Here is a 21708-nt window from a genome sequence, read left to right on the forward strand (position 1 = left end):
AAGGTTTGCCCCTGCCTCCCCTGCAATGCTATCCCCGCCCCCCGCCCCCAGCTTCTCCAGTGCCCTAGACCCTCAACTATTTAGGGAGGCAACAGCCAAATGATCAGACATCCCTGTCACTAGAAACACAGAGTTCTCTGCCTCTCATGCTCTCACATAAAACAATGCCAATCATATGGCAGAACTGAAGGTCATGGCAGCCCTTCAATATACTGATAAGACGACAGCAAGACTTACAAGAACTGAGAACAGCCTGCCTATACCACCTAGCACAGAGGCTCAGCACACAGGTCCAGCTCAGGTCAAATAGATTTTGTAGGAGCCTCTAAAAGACACATAAGGGCTCAATACCTACTATTACCAGTCGGTCAATAACTACAGGGCATTGCATCCTCTATCCATGACAAATGCTAGAATCATGCCTGCCCACTTGAACTTGACTTCCTATACCTGTTCACACCTATAGCTATGCCCACGTCTCCATCTATGCCCACAAACTATAGGCAGATTTTGCTGTCTGTCTGCACACAGGTGTAATGCCAACCTAAACTAGTCCCAGAGACCATTCATGCTTAGCGCTCTCCAAAACCTGACCAGTTTCAGCCCAGGTCTTTAGACCAAGGGCTCCACCCAGCTCCTCTCAGTCATAAGGTCCCAGCTGTATTATCACAACTCCTGCCCTCCCAAGCACCCTCCCTGGAGAAAGAGTCATTCATGTGCTCCCAGAGCCTGTCTGTCTGTTTCTCTAAACAAGACAAGATGGCAGCTAAGGCAGGCAGCGACTGGTGAACCCTCCCCACCACCACGCTGGCACGGCAGGAGCTGCCAGAGACCGTGCTCTAACAAGCTTTAGATGTGGGATGACTGGAATCTCAAAGTATGAATTTTTATGAGTCTAATAAATCACTCTACTTTTCCTGTGTTTGATAGTTCCCAGCAAATCAAAAGGAAAAAGGCATGCCACAAGCAACCAGGTCTTTGGGTTTGGGGTATGCGCAGGCAGCATAATAGGGCATCTCTGGCCCCTCCAGAGCACCCTGGCTCTGTACTCTGAGGACAAGGCCAGTATGTCCAGCAGGCCCCTTGGGAACAGCAGCAAGGCAGTGTGCAGGCAGAAGTTCATTAGCCTCTAGGAAGGCCCTGCCAGAATCCCAAAATGGTAGAAAAACATGCCTTAAGTCCTTACCAGCAGAGGAGGACTTTACAGTCATATGGGCAGCTATAGCAACAGGCCTTCTAGTTTCCAGTCAGAATCTGTACAAGAGACAGGGACACATGTGTACACACACACATACGCATATGCTCACCCAACACAAAAATAGCAGGAAGTCCCAGCCCTGTGAGAGGAAGGGGCTCTCTGGTATCACATCCTGGGCCTATCTCAGGTACCTGCCCAGACCCAGAAACTTCAGATATTCTGTCCCCTCAGGTGAACATGGTCAAGTGGCTGTCCAGAACCCTGGCTGTCCAGAAGCCCCCAGCTGGTTTGTCATCAGCCTTCATTGCTGCACCATGGAAACAAGGAATCCATCTTTGACAAACATTTACAGATTATCAAATCACAACGGCAGCTCCAGACAGGGCCATAAGTCACCCTAAGCAGCCATTCGCACTGCAGTCTGAGGAGTCTGGGCAGCACAGCGATGACAAACAACTGCTGTCAGCCACCCTGTCCCCCTGCGCGAGATCCGTGTTCTCTGTTGTTCCACACTACCTGGTGTTTAATGACAACACTGTCAGCCCAACACTCAGCCACCAAAGCCGCTGCCGCCTCAGACTGTCAGCGCCCTATTAGAGGGAAGATTGAGACCCTACTCTTTCTAAAGTCACTCAAGCAACACAAGCTGCTAGTTCCTGTAATTATTGTGCGCTAGCCATCGATCGTGCACGACACCTGACCCGCCTGTATGAAATGGGAGTAGTTTGCTGCGTGACAGTCGCTATAGATTATAGGGGGTGGATCTCCCCTCCCCTCCTAACCATCACTCTATCCGACCTTAAAGGATGGGGAAGGAAGAAGGGAAAATAATGCCACCTACCATCAGAGAACTGCCACCAGCAGGGTGGAAGCAGGCTGCCCTGCACCTCAGGGAGCCTCCCAGGTAGCCCCCGACTGGTTTGCTTGCAGTTGTACCCAGTTAACTTCAGGTTCCAGGCTGACTAGAGAATAGCCTTCTCCACTTACATATGCTACAGGGCCTTAGGCCCCAAACACATATGGAAAAGAATCTTCCTTGGTACTGTGAGTCTTGGTTGAATCATGAATCACAATGACTTCACTTCATTGATCTGCTGGGACACTAGCTCCAAGTATGGGGAGGCACAGTGCTCCCTCTGTGCCACAGAACTATCTATAACTCAAAAATCATAATGTAGCACATGCCAAAGATGAAAACCTGCTCCTAACCTTGATGCCCCTATCCCTAAGGGTATGTATAGCCCCAATTCACCCAACTAGGTTCATCCTCACTCTACCATCCCTGTGACTTAGGGACCCTGTGATCTTCCCCTCTTCCTAGGGATGCTTTTGTCCCCCTTACCTCTGGAACTAGACTCCCACATGCATGGGCATAAGCACAGTATCAGAGGACAGGGCCTACCTGTGCCAGCACAGCACCTCTAGACTCTGAGTGAGGTACAGCCAGAATGTTCAAGCCCTTCTCAATTTCAGGGGACAGGCCAAAGAGACCTTTCAGTGCAAACTCAGGTCCCTTCAATTGCTACTGGTCACAGCTAGCTACATGCCCAGAACTCCAGGCTCTGCTATGTAAACATCAGCTTGATGTTGAAGGCAGGGTGGGAGGAAAAGTCAAAGGTCAGACTACACTTTAAACCCTCCCCCAAACCTGAGCTGCTTAAGTTATCAAATGATTTCACTGGACAGCCAGGTAAGGAGACAGTCTCAGCTTATCCTAAAGAGCCATATATTGAACCATCACTGGGCTCATTCCTTCCTAACCATAGTTGTGAGCTGCATGCGACCTTCCCACCACTGGAGCCTGACTAGACTCCGAAGTCAAGAGCAGAAATCACAAGGTGAGTGGTTGTTGCCAGATGGCCTGAGGTCCTAACTCCATCTTATAAACTCCCCCAGAGCGCATGAGCACCTTGCTCACCACAGCCTTGCCTTCTTTTGGCAACCCTCCTCTACTCCCTGAGTCAGAGCCAGAAAAAGATGCTCTGAAAAGAAGTCTGGAAACCAGACTATAAAAACAGCCACAACTAAGGGGAAGCTGTATTCCTCTTGTTAACACTGGGTTACCATGCCCTTCTTGACCACTCCTCAGTTCCCTTCTGGCAACCCTGGCCTTTTACTATGAAACAGTGAGCCAGCTGCCAAGGGGAACCCTTGGAGCTAGGCCTCACCACCAGGACCATCTGTTTGTCACTGAGACTGCCCTGTGTTCAGCACCAAGGACAAGGCCTTTAAGCAAGTCAAAGATGGCAGAGTGAGGACTACATTCTCGAGAAAGACCTAGTTTATATCACAGCTTCCAGACAACATGTTACCTGTGCTTCCACACATATATCTACACACAGAAACACACATACACACATGCAAGGCTTGCCCACAGAGCCAAGAGTGCAGACTGGGGCCTTGAAAAATCAGCAAGAACGTCCTCCCTCTGTCCTCAGCCAAGTGAAGACCCCAGCAGACAGCAGGGCTCCCTCTCTAGCCTCAAATGAAGCCCACTGTAGGATAGGCACCATCACCCTCAAACATGAAACATATATCCTTTCCCTCTGGAGTCTCCCAGCCAGTAGCAATGACACCATCTTAACATCTGTGTGTAATGTTCCCTCAGAACCTGCTAGGGCCAGCATAGGATGTCCTGGAAAGGAAGGATTGCCAATATAGTACAGCATCTGTGAGAGCCATGAATAATTCTAACCACAGGACCCTCCACCAAGGTAGGAACAGGGAGGGGAGGAGGGGGCAGCAGGAACCATGCTATGGTCTGGGGAAAGGCTGAGGGATACAAAGCCCACCAGGAGATAGTCAACTAGAATTAGGGCGGACAGCTACAGTGGCAGATGGGTGGCAGACGGGTGGTACTGACCTACAAACTCACCTACAGTACCCAAGGACCGAGGGCTCCAGAGTAATATCTCTTCTGGGTTAGTAGCACCACAGAGGAGCTTCACATGGCAGCAGCTAATCCTGAACCATCCCAAATCAGTATCAACAACACAAGTCTTGTCCCCATGGCCCACCTGAACATGAGACCTAAAGAAGGAACCCACCCTGAAGCCTAGATATAATGGCAGAACTACTACTGCCTTTGCCCATTTAGAAGACATAGTCAGAAGCCAAGTGGGCTTCTCCAGGCTCAAGGAGGGGCTTACAGGAGACAGACAGATGTTACATAGGCCTCTGGAGTTGGGACAGGTGAGGTCCTAAAAGAACGAAAGGTATGAGTACTCCAGAATGATATCTCCCAGGATGGTAAGCCCAGCATGGGCTCCTCTGCTGGGCCTGAAGGAAGAACTACACAGCACTACAGAGTGGAGAAGGGCAAATAGATGGTCTGAGCCTGGAAAATAAGTCTCAGGAGAAAATCCCCAAAACATAGTCTTATTTCAACCTTCTAGACATACAGTAATGACTGTACACAGGACTAGACTTCGTAGCATGGCTATAGCTCAGACGGGCTTGTTGTCCTCATACGAAACACTCAGAACTCCATGGCATCCTGAGAGACAAACATGAGGATTCTACTGCCAGATGCTAGACTGCCCAGCCCCTTCCAAAACCTTCTTCTCAGGTGGCTAAGGTTCCAGAAAGTGACCAATGTCACAACCTGGGATTTATCCTCTGTATGCAACACCAACCCACTGCAGGAGCCAGAGCTACCAGAGACATACACCCTACCACTTACACGTTCTGCTACTGATGCGGAAAGGGCAATTAAGAGAAGAGCTGTCAGACCCTGTCCCAGCCCATGCAGCTTTGAGTGCACTGTAAAGAGGAAACACAGCTTTAGGACTAACTTAGAGGAACAGACTACAAAGGATAACGAGGGAGCCCTGGCTGTGAGAGGCTGGGCTCTGGATGACTGACCCACAAAAAAGGCATCCAGGACAGCTGCGTATCTCATAGCCCCCAACCATACTTTAACAAGCCAAGAGGGGAACATGAACCAAACCACACATCTTTAGGCACAACACTTTACTCTATGATATTTAGCACTTGGTTCCCAAAACATGTCCCAAGTGAACTCTGGAGCAGGGTAGCTGGGTGGAGTAGGTCCACGAGGGCTCTGAAGTCTATTCCCTTAGCACAGCTGGGACAGGAAAAGGACAACTCCCCAGAACCTGTCATCCACTGAGACCCAACAAGCTTCCCAATACTTGGCTGGGACTGTCACAGATTCAACGGAGTTACCCACATAAACCACTCAGAATTTCAGGGCATCCTGTGAGACACACATGAGGATTTTGCTTCCTGCTCCTAGAATGTCCAACCCTTTCCAAAACTTTTTTCTCAGGTGGTTAGGACTCAGAAAGTAGCTGAGATCACGACCCGGAAATTATCTTCTGTAGGTGACACCAACCCACACCAGGAGAGTGGGCTACTTACCTGAATTCTAGTGTCCCAGTTAGAGGCCATACTCCCCAAGGAGGAGGAAGAAAGGACACAGGCAAGATTCTAGTCAGGCCCTATGTTTAACTACACGAGCCAGATCTACCTGGCTGAGAAATCCAAATGAGACAGGATGCCCAGAACCAGCTGTGCCTCTAAGTCTACTCCACCCCTTCATACCAGCAGAAGGCCAAGCAGCAGCCTGTAACTGGTCATGTGACAGGTGATCATCCATGACAGCCTGTGCATTAGCCCCAGGAGAGAAGACTGGCACCTCGAAGTGTTTGCCCACAGTCAACATTTCCACTTGGGCATCACCTTCGGGGCAAAGGGAAAAAAGCATGTTCCCTTGCTCAGGGCTGGATGGCTGTGGAATGGAATGGGGAAGACAGTGGTTTGCGTCTAGTCAGAAGACTCCCCTTTAGCAGTGACTTGCCTGTCTACCTGCACTAGCTACTTTGTCCTGATTCTGCAGGGACCAGTCAGCAGTGGAAAAAAGCATGCAGGCCATGCACAGCTGCTGGCCCCTGAGGACGCCCCAAAGACCCATGGATCAAAAGCATCAAAATGAAGACTGGGACCCAGGCGCTTATCTCCAAGGCCAGGGTCCTTCCTGCCAGGCCTGAGAGACAGACACGCAAACAAAGTCACAAATAACTGGACACTTAATGATCACAAGCTGCTGGATTTACAGTCATCATACCCAGTTATAGATTTTCTTTGTAAATTCCATCAATTTCTATGCATTTAGACTAAATCTTCAATTGAAAAGGCCATGAATCCTGAAAAGACACAAGCTACATGACTATATAGGCACTTCCTTGACCACTCCTGGCCCAGAAGAATTCCTCTCCAGCAGGCTCTGCCTAATCCATACCTCCTCCTTCTGGCAAGACACTAGCCTCCTGTGGAGAATGAGAGCCCTTAACACCAAACAAGTTACTGATGGCAATACTAAGCCACCACCATGTAGATGGACACAAGAGAGGGATGAGCAATCAGGAACTCTATGAAAAGTAGAAGGCCACAGTGAATGTAGTCTCCTCTCCAGGGATTTCTATGATATCTAGATGCTCTGACAGCAGGAAAGGCACACACAGCTTGGCAATGAGACAGCCACACCTACATATCCTGTATCCACAGATCTTCCTTGGTGGAATCACCAGAGGGACCCCAGCATCCAAGGGAAAGGAAGACATTCCATTCCAGATTCCAGTGGGCAAGATATCAGGAGAGGATGGATTTCCACTAGGTCACACGTTCCCAAAGAGGATGTGGGCTAGGAGAGCTGCAGGTGTCAAGAGGAAGACCTAGACTCTGACTGCAGTAACTCCTCAATGAACAAACACACAGAGAAAAACCAAAGCTGCAGGATCTGCATGACACAGGGCAACAACAGGATATCTGAGAGGAGTCCCAGTGAGGATCCTGTATCAATAGCGTAGCAGAAGCCAGATGCCTCGAGCCAGTCCAATGACTCTCTGCAATGAACATTTGCAAGTAAAGCTATTTGGGCAAAGGGTATACTGTGTGACACACCATGGCAAACCACAGCTTCCATGGGAGGTTGCAAGGGTGGAAGGCAGATATGGAAGGATGAGGCGATAAGTGGGATAGGGGTGTATGACGTGAAATCCACAAAGTATCAATAAAAAGTTAAAAAAAATAAAGTACAGTGGCAGGCTGAATGCTTAGCTCAGTACCATACAGCATTCAAAATATTTATGAGGCCCTGAGTTCATATTGTGGCACAAAGGGGTTAAAGTAGTATTAACATGTTTTCTTTCAGACGAGGACTTGAAAAAATGACTAAATGAAAACCAGGTGTGGTTGTGCACGCCTTTAATCCTAGCATTCAGTACTAAGGAGGAGAGCCAGGTGGATCTCCGTGAGTTTCAGACCAGCCAGAATAACATTCTTTTCAAATGCAATTTACCGTCGGTCCCTGGTGGTCTAGTGGTTAGGATTTGGCACTCTCAAATGCAATTTACCAAACCACAAGTTGAACTAAAATCTACAGAAACATCAAATGGTCTGAAATCCAATTGCACACACAAACTGAAGAAATTATTAGTTAAAATAATTTCAAAATCCCCACGTTTGCAAATTAAGAAGTACCTTTTATGACTCATGGGTCAAAGGGAAAAAAGTCACATAAAAACTATAAAGTATATGGAAAACAGCTAAAGCAGGCCAGCAAGATGGCTCAGCAGATAAAAGTTCTTGCCACCAAGTCTGATAACCTGAGTTCAATCCCTAGGACCCATCATATGGTAGAAGGCAACCTCTGATCACCACATGCATGGTGTGGTACATGTGTGCACACTATTTCTTTCTCTCTCTCTCTCTCTCTCTCTCTCTCTCTCTCTCTCTCCCCCCCCCCCCAATCCCTCAAGGAATAATTTTGAAAAGCTATACCTAGAGTGAAATCATAACAGACCGCACATTTAGACATCTATACAGCCTCCATTCCACCCACTGCTTCCTCAGATACTCCGACTGACTGGACTCTCTGATAGGTGAGGTCCTACTATGAGCCCCTCCCTATCTGGTCTCACTGCTTGCTGATTTTCAAGCACTGTTAACCCCAACCAATCCTCATCTGCAGAACAGACTAGGGTCCCTGGCACAGGAGGCAGAGTGGCTTACAGCCCTTGCCTTCAGGTAATTCTCCAACCACACTCAGCAGTCCTGATGCCCAGATCAAGTTGTGGGGATAGGAGACCATCCTGAGCCAGAACCAGATGAACCCCACCCAGGCATATGTTTCCCTCTAAAAATAAGAAGACCTAGGCATAAAGGAAAGAGCCAAAGAATGTTTTTAAAGACTCTTTTGAGCAAAGCATACCCTTAGAGACCATAACACAGCTGTCAGTCCTAAGGCCCAGACCTATTGGCTAAGCAGAGGAGCAGAAGCAGGCAAGCCAGCTGGCTGCTCATGTCAAACTCAGATGCACTCTGGCTAAATTTCAGAATGTCATCGTTGGGCTCCAGCACAGGTGCAAAACAGGATCTCTGTACATTCCTCAAGCAGCAATGGCAGTCTGACCTCTAGTCCCATGAAACCATACCCTGCTCCTCACCACAAGGCCAGCCCATGGAGTGAGAGGGGCTCCCCATTCAGCTACCTATTCCCAGAACCCTCAGCAGGCACCTCCTATCCCCCACAGGCCTGGTTGTCCTCCTCAGCCAGCCCTTGCTGGGGTGCTGCCCTGGAGCTCCCAGTGCAAGTCTGCAAGGAATCACACCCTTTCTACTTAGTGTCCTTGGCCAGAGGAGACCAGGTCAGGTCCTTTCATTATGTAGAGGCAACCCAGGAAGGCTCCCTGGCAAGAAGACAAGAGGAACTCCCCCTATTTTAGAACACTGTGTACCAACTACCCAGCTGTCTTCCATGCCCAGCTGTCTTCAGCAGGAAAAAATTCCACATGGAATGCTCTCAAGCCCATCAGGAGCACACCCTTCTAAACCAGGCGGCGTCCACATTATTCCATAGGACTCATGTCTCTAAGCACCAATCACAGTGCTACTGCCTCTGGCACTGCATGGTTCCAGAGGGAAGATTCTCCCCATCTTAGGAAAAGCAGACCTGAGAAGAGCTCTTGACCAGCTTAAGTCATGAACTGGTCACCAAGGCTAGGTTGTCTGGCACATTGTGCCATCACTGTTCTCCATCAGGTGAAACAGGAGTTGGGGATTTAGAGGGGTTGTCTGGATCCTTACAGCATGGTCTGCCAAACCCATGCAGGATACCCAGGTTCTAGCCCCAAATGCTTTAAGAAACAATACCAGAGCAGGGACCCACTGTAGACACAGAGTCACAAACAAAACAGGAACAAGCTGGGTGGAGTTCATCAAGTGCCTCTTCCCACCAGAGGGGTGTGCTCCATGCTCACAGAGTTCTGTCACCTGCCCCGTTACATTGAGATTGATGACCACCTAACTGGGGACTAGTAAATATGAAAAGGTTCCTGGAAAGCTGCCCACTATCAGGACACAGCCCCACACTGGAGAGTTATACACTAAGGTTGGCTCATGCATGGGCTGTGCCCTGACCCCTGAATCTATTCTACACTCATATTACAGGTTTGGGTACAGGCCCCTTTCCTGGTCTACCTAGAATCTTGTTACTATGTCTTGAAGCCTGCAACCTACCACAGACTGGCTCTAACTCCGCATTAAGGGGCACTTGCTTGCAGCTGGCACCCGCCCCACTGTCAGGTAGCAAACTAAGTCTGAGTATGCTAAATTGTATCCACATGCTGCCTCTAGGCCTTGTTGACTTTGCTGAAGACAGAACAGGTCATGGGAGGTGATGTCCAGGACAGTTCTTATGCCATGTTCCCCGGGAAAACCTCTGGGTGCTCAGTAGTGTATCCTCATGGGAGTCAGCAGCATCTGTGGGCCCTGACAGAACAGCAAGAGGCAGCTGGACAAAGTTTAGTCAACTCTGCAGCCCAGTACCCAGTGTGAAGCTAAGCTCTGGAAATCCTTAAGTCAGTCTGTGTTAAGTGGCCAAAGTGCAGTATTTGATTCAAAGTCAGTCAGGACATAGAAGACTGGCAATTCTTCAACCAGGAGCAAAGTGACAAGAGAACTGTTCTCACTTCAGTTTACAGAGGAATTAGCCAAACTGTCCTAAAGCAGAGGGTAAGGAGGCCTGCTGTCTTACAAGCTTTAGCCACCCTGATACCACCACTCTTTCCAAGGCAGGAGTCAGAAGGGGCAAGCTCACATGTGTGTTCATGCCAATTCTTGTGGAATAATTAATTAGCATGGTTGCGACAAACATAAAATTGGAGGCCTCTAGCGTGCCTGATAATTTATGCAAGATCCAAGGATCGCTGCAGATGCCTTTCCCAGAGCCTAATTCAGCATTTTCTTTTTTCCCTTATGAAAGCAGGACTCCAGATTTAACTGCTCTCATGCCCTTTAACAGTGTTTGCTGTAGTAAAATCGAACAGCCCAGCTGCAAACCAGTGAGCAACAATGGATCGCAGACCCCGAGGCATCGGGCAGGACTTCCCAGACAGCAGCAGCCACCACAGAGCACAGAGAAAGACCACACTAGTCTAAACACTTAAAGGTTCCTTGATCTGCATAGAGACCCTGGAGCCTGTCAACTCTAATTTTACAGATTTAAAAAACAAAACAAAAACAACCCAACAAACAAAAACAAACAAACAAACAAACAAACAAAAAACCAGCAGTGCAAAGAACATAGAGGGTCCAAACTCCCTCAGCAAGACAATGACACCAACCAGATAGGTAACAGGCTGAGCTCCTTTATGTGTACACTATCTCAGCCAAGTGCTAGAATTTGTGGCTAATCCCAGCACCCAGCATTAAATGGTGCCTATCAAGCCTGGCCTTTCACCCAGATCCCTGACCCTGAGCCTTTCCCTGTCAGGTGCAGCAAGCTTTACCTGAGCACCCCAACAAGTACCCTAGGCTCCATTGTACTCCCATAACCCTCGCCACAGCCATCTGCTGGCTGCCTCAGCTGGGCCATATGACTGGACAGAAAACAGCATGCATCCTTGCTATCTATCCTGGGGTCCTGATTGCAGCCCTCTCTGCTCCCCTACAAGGTAAGATCCATGCCTTGGGCTGCATTGGAAATGGGAAAGGCCTTCAGAGGCAGGACCTATTGAAGAGGCAAAGTCTAGTGTCTGGCCAGAGTAAATGGGGTTTGGCTATGGAGGGGTGGGATCTGGCCAAAAAGTAAGGCCCCCAAAAGGGGGCAGAATTTTTAAAGGACCAAATCTAGCCAAAGAAGAGGCAGGCCTAATCAGAGGCAAGAGCCCCGTAATACTTTGGCAGAGGAGGAGAAATGAAAGCCAGGATGGTAGCCATGCCTATAATCACAGTACTGGGAGGCAGAGGCACAAGGTTCAAGATCATCCTTAACTACATATTTAGCCTAGGTCACATATATAACCTAGGCTTTAAAAATAAACAGGTGAAGTAACTGATCCAAGCTACTCAAGAGGCTGAAGCAGAACACACAACATTCAAGGCCTCTCTGGGTTATAGCGTGAGTTCAAGGCCAATCTGGAAAACTTAGTAACACACTGTCTCAAAATAATGAAAAGCAAAAAAATGAAATCAATAGCCAAGCATTTGCTTGAGTATGTTCAAGGCCCTGAGTTCAATCCCTAGTACCACAATCAATGGACAAACTAAGTGTGAAGCTATGACTACACTACCTGGCAAGTTGACCCTTTCCCAGAATAGCCGAAAAAAAGTGATTCTGAAAGGACCCACATATATATCACAAATGTCTGTTTGGGAACTCTGCCAGGAGCAGGGGACACAAGGACACAAGGCACTTTAAGGGGGTCAAAGAAGAAAGATGATGGGCACAAGAGATCAAGCAGGTCAGCAGGCTTGAGCACATTTGTCTATATACAGCCAGGAGGGACAGCAGAGAAGCTGTCCTACCTCAGTAAAAAGGCAGGCCTCACCCAAACTGAGAAAGACTAGTCAGAGCTCTGAGGAGGCTGCCTTCAGGATGGCTAGAGGCTAGAGGGTAAGATCAGCTCCCAGAGAACACTAACCATCTGAGGGGTTCCCAATTCTTCATGGGTGACAGCTCTAAGCAGAGGGTGGCCAAAGAGCTACCTAGTTTGTAGTGAGTACTGGACAGAGAGAGCACTGGGCAGAGAAGAGGTTAATAGTGCTTACACTGGGAGGACTTCCAGAGCTCTTCCTTAAAAACTTTTGAATCTGGAATGAGCACCCATCCAGAGCACCCACTCTTACCCCAAGCAGGATAAGAAGACCTCCACTGAGGGATACCAGCCACGACTCTTACCTATCCTTCTGCCGGTGACCCAAAATAAGTGGTTTGCTTCTTACCTATAAATGTTAACAGCGGTTCCTTCATAGCACAGGGCTACCACAGTGAACTGAGGGAGGGTTCCTGCCACATGCTGGAGGACTCTGCACTAGAGGCAGGCAACAAGAGGCTCATGTTAAATGTAGGAGGCAGGTGGGTCTCAGGTCAGCCCACCATCTGCATGATATCACAATGAAAATTTACCTAATCCTTATTATCCAGTCCTCTAGAAAGCCCTAACCCAGAACCTACCAGACTAACCTTTTACCTAAGAAGGCTCTATTTTCAGGGCAAAGTCAAGGATTGTTTGTTTGCTTAGAAGAATTTCTTGTTGCTTTTTGTTTTTGTTTTTCAAGACAAGTTTTCTCTGTGTAACAGCCCTGGCTGTCCTGGAACTCACGGGCTGGCCTCGAACTCAGAGATTCGCCTGCCTCTGCCTCCCAAGTGCTGAAATTAAAGGTATGCACCACCACTACCTGGCTTTAAAAGATTTTTTTTAAATTTATTTTATTGTTTTATTTTATTTTTGGTATTTTGAGACAAGGTTTCTTTGTGTAGCCCTGGCTGTCCTGGAACTTGCTCTATAGACCAGGTTGACCTTAAACTCAAAGATCCACCTGCCTCTGCCTCCCAAGTGCTGGGGTTAAAGGTGTGCACCACCATGCCTGGCCAATTCATTTTAACAGTGTGTGTGTGTGTATGTGTGCGCGCGCATGCACGCACACAGGCACGCATGCTCACACAAGACAAACACGCCTGAGTATGGGTAGCCATGGAAGTCGGAGAAGTCAGATTCCCCTAGAACTGGAGTTATGGGCAGCTGTGAGTCACCTGACATGATGCTGGGAATCAAACTGGAGTACTCTAGAAGAGCAGTATATGCTCCTAACTACTAAGCCATTGTTCCAGCCCTGATTTTTAAATATTTTTAAATTTATTTTAAATGATTTTTATATGTATGTCCACATGTTGGTATGCACACATGCATGCAGACATGCAGAGTCCAGAAGAGGGTGACAGATCCCCTGAAACTGAAGTTATAAGTAGTTGTAAACTTAACTTGGGTCCTCTGGAAGAGCAGTAAATGTACTGAACTACTAAGTCCTAAGACCAAAAATTTAAAACATAGCTATAAGCAGAAGCGGACAAGCAATGGCCACATATCCATTATGGGAAGATAAAAGAGAAGGTTCTTCTACCTCTGAGGTGATCACAGGCAGCCTGTTCACCCACAATGGCTTTTTCTTGGCAGTGGACAGTCAGTGCTTCCAAAAGACTGTTGAGTAGAAGCCCATGACTTACTGATACTAAGCAGTTACCTAACTTAGGGCAGCAGGTGAAAAGTTGACTAGTATGTCAGATTAAACAGCACCCTATGCACGTAGCTCAGGAAGCCAAGTCACATACTAGGCATAGGTCATGCCTTTAGGTGAGTAAGTCTGGGAGCTCACTCCAAGACTCCCAGGTCCTATATCCCCACACCGACCAAAGGCAGAGCATCACACAGCAACTTTACCAATTGCCACATCCCTAAAGATTCATCCCTCCTAAATGCCTTTTCTAGCATCTGTCCATGGGAGGCAGACCAAGCAGGTCTTAGCAGCGACCTAGAGTACATGCTTCCCTGGCCCCCTCAGGGCTCTCTCTGGGGCTCTCACCTCACCCCACAACCAAAGGCTGACCAGAAGGGAGACACCACTTGAGACTGGAACCTTCCTGACACTCTCGGTCCCCAAGCACGAGCAACCCCACGGCTGCTGAACAATGCAGTTTTGAATTCAATTAAAGCGATTATCTGTTGTGCCAAATAAATTGTGTACAGCATATATCCCACGGCACTTCACACCTCCAGGCTCATTATTCCCTAACTGTTTCCTCCTGTTTATGCGCTCTCAAATTAAATTGCTGATAATACGCGCCAAAATAAAAAATGAGCACACCTTGTCCCAAGAAAATTGATTCTCCTTCTCCTGAACTGGCGATTGCCAGGTTTTATATACTCAGTTCCTGGTGATCATTAGTAATTCAATTTTCTTTTTATTAGCCCCCTTATCTGCTGAGCAATATAGTGGCAGCGCTGACCTCTTTCGCACGGGTAAATGTTTAAAATCTTTTCCCTGATTAATTTTGCCAGTTAAGAAAAAGAGGAGAAATGGCCCGGCTCTTAGCCATCACAATGAATAAAGCTTAATGTTGATTGTGATGGAATTTCTAATGCCAGGGAAATTGATTGAACGCGGCAATTACGCTGCAAGAGTAACTCGAGGGAGATGGGATCGCTCTCTTCTGGCCGTAGCCTTTTGGTTATTTAAAACAATCCAATTTGCAAGGATAATTATGTATTAGTGTTTTATCTGCCACTTGAAATGAACAGGGGAGTTTCGATACTGGCCCAGCATTAGCAGGTTATTGCTGCAAATTACTTGATATCTGCTTTCTTTCACATAAAGAGGAAATTAGGCAATCAATTACCAGAAAAAGGTGGATGGAGGGATAAGAGGGGCAAGTGCGCCCTCTGCCGGCTGCTAGAACACACAGTATGGCTGAGTAGTGACCTGAAGAAGGGTGGGCCAGAAGCAGCTAGGCTACCCCACTACTGGGCACCCAAAGTCTACTAAACAATCAGGTTCCTCCCTAGACCCCAGGGTACTAGCATGAAGAAGAGATCTGGAACTCGGGCTAAGCATTTTGTTGGAGAAAAGCAAAAAGAGAAGATCCCAAAACACAAGATCAAAGGGCAGCCCTTATCCACAGACCCCATGTACTGAGAGACCCTGACCTCTAACAGCCACATGAGTTCTGGGGCTATACCCACTTAGAGATAGAAGAGCTTCACTCAGCAGTGTGGCAAGACCCCAGCCCAGGGAATCAAACAGACTGGCCAGGGTCTTGAACATCATTCAGGCTGGAGTTCTTGGACAAGCAAGGAAAAGAGGCAGACAATAAGACTTGCATGAGGGAGCCAGGGAAACCACAAACCAGTTCCTGGAGCAAGCCAAATCTATCCAGGGTCAGCCTAGAGAAATTACTATTGTCATTCTCATCTCCTTGGCCAAAACCCTGGCCAAGCCGACCCTTCTGGCCACCGTCTATGTAGAGTTATGTAGTAGTCATCCCAGCTACAGGTTCAGCACCCTTTGTTTCCATAGCTCATCTGTGCTGAAATGACAACTCCCCCACCCCACACACATCTTATATGCAAGGCCTTGCATGCCAGTCATCCTGTCTATTCCAGCCTACTAGCCTAATCCTGCCACCTGATGCTCCTGATGTCTCCTGGCTTCCTCATCTATCCCCTCCCTGACATCACAATCAGAACCTACTCCTTTTCCTAACTGTGGCATGACCTAGTGTCCTTCCACTGGGGTCATCCCCTTTCCCGACCCTATAAAGCACATTGGCTAGGCAGCCTCCCTTCTGACCTATGTTCCACTACTACCTTCACCTGCATATCTGAGTGTTATTTCCTCTCCTTACCTAAGGCTCCTCAAGAAGCACTCCCAATACCTACCTAGAGTTTACACCCTCCCTATAGCCCATAACTGTAGTCTTCTGCTTTCTTCTTCTCAGGCACCTTTACTACTGAAAACCAACTGTCCAGTCTGTTTATAAGGGCTGGGGAAGCCACCTGTCTCCAGTGAGATGTGGCTCAGCATCCCCAGGAACCAGCAAGACAATTCTTGACCCCAACATGCCCATCACATGCTCTGTGGGTAAGCAGGTGAATGAATGAATGGAAAGACTGCCCACAGTCCTTCCTACAATAGGAACACCAGGGCACTATGCCCTGTCTATAATTATGAGGCTATCCATTCCCTACCAGTGGTGGCAGTGGCAACAGCTTCAGTAGCCTCCTAACACATCCAAAGCCCCAGAGATGGAGCCACTGGACTCAGATCCCTCACCCTTCACCCTTCTCTGCTCACATGTAGGGCTGGGGGACACTGAGTCAGCCCTACCAACAGAAAACAACCTTTGCTGTCCCCAGTCTATATGCCACTCTACCCCATAGACACAAGCAAATCATGCTAGCCTAGAAGATTCCAGTGAGCAGCCCTTTCTCACACCCTGCCAGGCAACATTAGCAGACTTTTCCATCTTCTCCACCCAAAGCTGTAATGTAAGCCTCTTCAATCCATCCTTTTCCTTTTTTCAACTGCCCGAGGGGAACCCAGCCATGTCCAGCCCACCCCTCTCTCTAGACTCTCACTTGGGTCCCATGCCCCACCCTCCTAACATGGTTCCTGACCACCTTAGTGGAGGGCAGTCCATCCTCAGCCAGTTCCAAATACCCTCCTCTCTGTCATACCTTCCTTGGTGGAGAGGTGGGCCCGGCTGGATGGCATGCAGCATAGCCGATGCTTGGTGACCTGCATCACACCCTTGTGAGGAGTCTTCCTCAGAATGGGGCTATTCTTCCCCCGGAGGACCTGTCTCCGTCGCTGGGTGAGATGGTTTTTGTTGGTGGTGGTAGCTGAGGGGCTGCTCTTCTTGTCCCCTGGAAGGCTATGGAGATAAAACACAAAAAACTACCAACAGGCTCGTTGAGTAGATCTGCCCAAGCACCTTCCTCATCTCGAGACAGCACAGGTTGCCATACTCTCCAAGTGAAGCAGAGCAGAGTGGTTTCAGCCTCAGCCCTTCTCCAAGCCAGGTGAGGCCCTGGACAAGACTAGGGAAAACTGATGGAGAAGGACCGCATTCCTGAGAGAGAGCTGCCACCAGGCCCTGATGCCATCTCCCCAACGCACCACCAAGGCGTGCCAAAACTCCCCTCCCAGGTCCCCACACAGCCTGATAAGAACAATCTCTCCTTATGCACTCAGGGTCAGATAGCTGACTCTGATACAGCACAAGTCTGGAGCACAGAGCCAAAGATCAAACTGAGAACGCAGGAAGAACTTCCTTAGGGGGATTCATGGCAAGGAGAGAAGTGTCTTTTAGAAAAACACTGTCTGATGGCATAAGCAGGCCCTCTGCCTGGTAAACAGACAATATTTTTGCCATTAGCAGCTGATCTGAAGGTTCTGACTCTAACCATATACTCTAGGCTATGACGCCATCTTTCAGTTTCCCACAGTCATGCAAGGGTAGTGATCTCAGAAGTAATAAGTACTCATAAAGCAGTAGCTCAGCCTGGTCACCTGGCCACCATCAGCTGGAATGTAAAACCAATTTGCTTCCTCTGGAATAATAGCCACCCAACAATACCTCAGCACACTTTGAAGGTGGCCAGAGAGCACCAGCCCTTTCCACCATCACCCAGCCTAACACAAATGGTGCACACTTCTGTCTGGGCCAGGGCACAGTGTCCCACAAAGCCTGACTTCCTGGAACCTAACACCTTCAAATAAAAACAGAGCAGGAAAGTCCAGGCACACGTGGCACCCTAGTTCACCACCCAGCTCAGACACATAGCCCACTGGTCTGGCCAGAACAGCCATGCAGCATTTACATACTGCTAAACACTGGACAGACCCGGAGTGCTGCTCCCCAAGCACCTAACCTGGCATGACATCCTGTTTTAGAACCCAGTCCCACCCCAGAAGGGAAACCACCCAAAATGATAGGCCTGCCAGCATCACCAGTCTCAGAGCTCTTGCCTCCCATCCTTGCTGCGCCCCATGCCAGGCCCTGACTCACTCAAGCTGTACTTGACACATCCTGACATGACACTGCCTCCAGCCTCACTCCTACTACAAGCATGACCCAAAATCACACACGAAGCTCCCAGGGTAGGCCACGCATCTATGGTGCTGAATAGACCCAACATAGGCCTTCTTTTTTCCCAACCTGGAAACCAGGAAGAGAACACAAGCTAAAATCAACGGCTACAAATTCCCTAATTTGGGAGCCAAAAAGCCTTCATGAGCTCTACCCCACCCACCTAGCTAGGCTATTGCAAGATGGAAAGATGCACACCTGGTGTTACCCCGCCTCCGGATAATCTTGGTACGGCTCTTCACTTTGTAAGCTGAGAGTGGTGGCTCTCCAAAGAGGGGCTTCAAGTTGTCGGGTCCCGCTGCTGGTCTGTCCCCTGACGGGGACCTAGATGGGACTGGGGAGAGCTGAGAAGTATGGTCCTTGCTACCAGCTTCTGACTGCCAACGGAAAGAGGAGGAGGAAGAAGCAGAGGGGCTGGAAGCCTTCCACTTGTACTTGCTGGGAGAGGGTCCAGGCTTGGATGATGTGGCCAGTTTCTCAGGCCTGGTCTCTGGGTCAACTTTAGGCTGTGGTTTCTCTGCCTTGCTCGCACTCTCCACGATCGTTCTGGGACTGAGAGCCCTCCGAGTGGCCCGTGGACTCTTCTCGGAGGCAGCCACCCATCTGTAGTTGTTCTTCCGGAACTTGCTGGTTCGACAAGACACTAGCAGTGAGGCCTCCTTGACCTGCCTGGTTCCTGTTGCTGGTCTGACTGGAGGCACCACCGAACCCAAGGAAGTTGGCTGATCTGCATAGCCAGTATTTGCTCTTTGGTCTCCAATGTGTTGTTCGGCATAGCTGGCAGAATGAGGGCCTACTTTCCGGCCCAGGGCCACACCAGTCCGTGTGTGCACAATAGGTGATGGGAAGTGTGCCTTGATGGTGATTTCACTTTCACTGACGGTCCGCCGATGCTCAGAGGGGCTTTCACTCACCCTGCCCACAGACTTCACCACCCGAGGCTTGCCAGGCTCCTTCTGGCAGACCAGGAGGGGGTCGTCCACACTGTAACCCATCTTGGTTCTTCCGGGCCTTGCAGACTGCAGTTGTCCACCAGGGACCTCAACCTCACTTCCCTGGGGTCTTTGGTCACTCCAGAAGGACTCATCATAGTCTTCCAAGGAGCCCTGCTGGACCCCTGAAGCACTGGTGGGGCCCGTCTTTGATGGTGGCTTGATTTTAATAACCATATTCTGATCTGGACTGAGCTGGACCTGTCTCTCCAGTACGTACTGCTGGGAGTCAGGATGCTGGCTGTCTCCAGGCCTGAGGGACGTCCGCAAAGCATGATCACTGGCTGGGTCCGAAGAGTCCAGACGCTGATTCACAAGGGAATATTTCTTGCGCCATGAAGGGCCACGGTGTGAGGAGAAGCCCCTCCGACTTGGACGAGAGTAGCGGGCACCAAAGGTCCTGCCACCCTGGTAAGCTGGTGGCTGCCACCGAGTAGCTGAGGTGCCCAGGGCAGGGCCATTGCCATGGAGGGTTTTATAATCATCAATTAGACCTGAGAAGGCAGAATCACAGGCTCAGTTATCTAGGTGTTAATAAAAACCTCCTGCAATAAAAACAGCAACAAGCAAGACTACTAACCCTACCCTAATACCCAGACCCATTCTCCTTCCACCCTTACTGACTTGAGAGCAGCCCTAAGTGCTGGAAACCATAGAAAGTTCAACCCAAATCTTGTCAATTCCATGAGTTCTTCCCCATCGTTGCTACTTCATTGTTATTTTGTCTGCTTATCCTGAAAATGCAACTTTCGAGGTGTAACTTTTTCTGTTCATTGGTCTCCTAGGGCCACAATGATCTGAGGGCAAGTGCCACTCCATATGCAAAAACAGGCCACAGAAACCTGCAGTGCCTGGATAAGAACAGGGTGGTCTCTAGTTTGCCCACTCATGGAAAAGATGCGAGAGTGCACCTTGGTAATCGCTGCAGAACCGACGTTCCCGTAACCCAGTGCTTGACAGACAGCAAAAACAACACAATACACCCACTGACAACCCACCAGCTAACAACAGACTCTCCCACAGAAAAAAGCCTGGTATCACCAACACAAGGATTTTCCGGTGAAGTGACTCATGAAGCCCTGAGGGAAGAGAGAAGGAACGCAGGCCTGTTCAACACACACACACACACACACACACACACACACACACACACACACACACACACACAGAGCCACGCCCAGACTGGGAGATACCTCGGGTAGGGTGTGAAGAAAACCCAAAAAGTAGCCCCAAAGGGACAGGCCACCTGGCCTCTCCCCAGCGCTGGCTTTCCAGACCCCTAAGTGTTTTCTCTGGGGAAAATTCTGGAAACGATGCTAAAATTTATAAAGACCGACTTGGGCTGCGGAAGCTACTGCCTGGGTAGTCAGCCTTAGAGTACATGGGGGATGTGCCCGAATCCGGAGAGAGGTACTCAACGGCAGCCGAAGTGAACCGCTGCAGAGCCGGCCGGGCCCGGAGGTCGGTTGACGCGACCACCCGCAGGAGGCCACCGTGCCGTCTCCTGCTAGCCCTCTGAGGCCCGCTCAGTCGCCCCGAAGCCTGGAGGGTCTGTCACCCACGGGCCTCACCCGAACCGGCCACTCATACTCCCACCCAAGCCGACCATCAGGAGACCGCCACCGACAGCGCCCGCTTTGGAAAGGGTCCACGGCGGTCACAAAAACCGAGAGGACGCGCTCCCGGGCCGCGGCCCCCTCACCCTGCAGGAGGCGGATCTGCCGCCGCAGCTGCTCCTTTTCCTCCATCTCCGGAGTCCGCGACGCCCAGCCAGGCCCCCGCGACGTCATCGCTGCGCGACTGGTTCCTCCGGGCGGGGCCGAGGGAACGCTGGGCTCCACTCGGGTGTGAATTTGAGGCTGGGCTGCAACCGTCGCCCGGGCAACCTTGCGAGAGCGCATGGGCACAACGAGAAACGACTCATCATCCTCAAGCGCCCGGAAGTGGCGGCGAGGTAATCTAGCTTCCGCACGAATTCCTGCGCTTTATTCTGCCGCTTGGAGGTCCGTGAAGGAGATGTGCAACAGTTCTCCTGGACTCAAGAAGCCTTTTTACTACTTTACTTTTTTGAGTATGTATTCCGACTGGGGAAGCATAGCTAGGGAACTCGTTATGTAGACCAGGCTGGCCTCGAACCTGCAGAGATCCACTTTCCTCTGCTTCCGGAACTGGAATTAAATGCGTGCCTTTTTAACGTCTTTGCTACGGCAGCACGAGAACAGCAGAAAAGAATCGGAGGCTGTTTTTCGGTTGATAACAGATGTTAAGCCGACAAAATCCTTAGGTGCGGTTAGTAGGAAAGGCTGCAACTTCGAGAAGACAGTGAAGGCGTCTCAGTACTAGAGTTGCTGCGTAATTAAGCAATTCCACGTCTAGGTGTATAACCAAAGAGTTAGAAAATACAGACTCTAGGGGCAGGAGAAACCGATCAGCGGTTAAGAACACTGACTGCTCTTCCAGAGGTCCTGAGTTCAATTCCCAACTACCACATGGTGGCTCACAACCATCTCTAATGGGATCTGGTGCCCTCTCCTGGCATGCAGGTATACATGCAGGCAGCACTCATA

At 49.5% G+C, this 21708-nt stretch overlaps 1 protein-coding gene across 1 annotated transcript in view; it reads right to left on the reverse strand.

Moving 5' to 3' along the window:
- Zc3h3 (zinc finger CCCH-type containing 3) overlaps window positions 1–20974 on the reverse strand; it is an 81615-nt gene extending 60641 nt beyond the window's left edge. The window contains exons 1-3 of the mRNA XM_048454450.3: window positions 20844–20974; window positions 18348–19635; window positions 16735–16931 (exon numbers count right to left, since the gene is read on the reverse strand). Coding sequence (XP_048310407.3) covers window positions 16735–16931; window positions 18348–19635; window positions 20844–20931 — 1573 coding nt within the window. The 5' untranslated portion in view covers window positions 20932–20974. The remainder of the gene's footprint in view (window positions 1–16734; window positions 16932–18347; window positions 19636–20843) is intronic.
- Window positions 20975–21708: the final 734 nt, after the last annotated feature.

This window comes from Myodes glareolus, chromosome 19 (assembly GCF_982192425.1).
Source record: "Myodes glareolus chromosome 19, mMyoGla1.1, whole genome shotgun sequence".
In the NCBI taxonomy this organism is placed as follows: Eukaryota; Metazoa; Chordata; class Mammalia; order Rodentia; family Cricetidae; genus Myodes; species Myodes glareolus.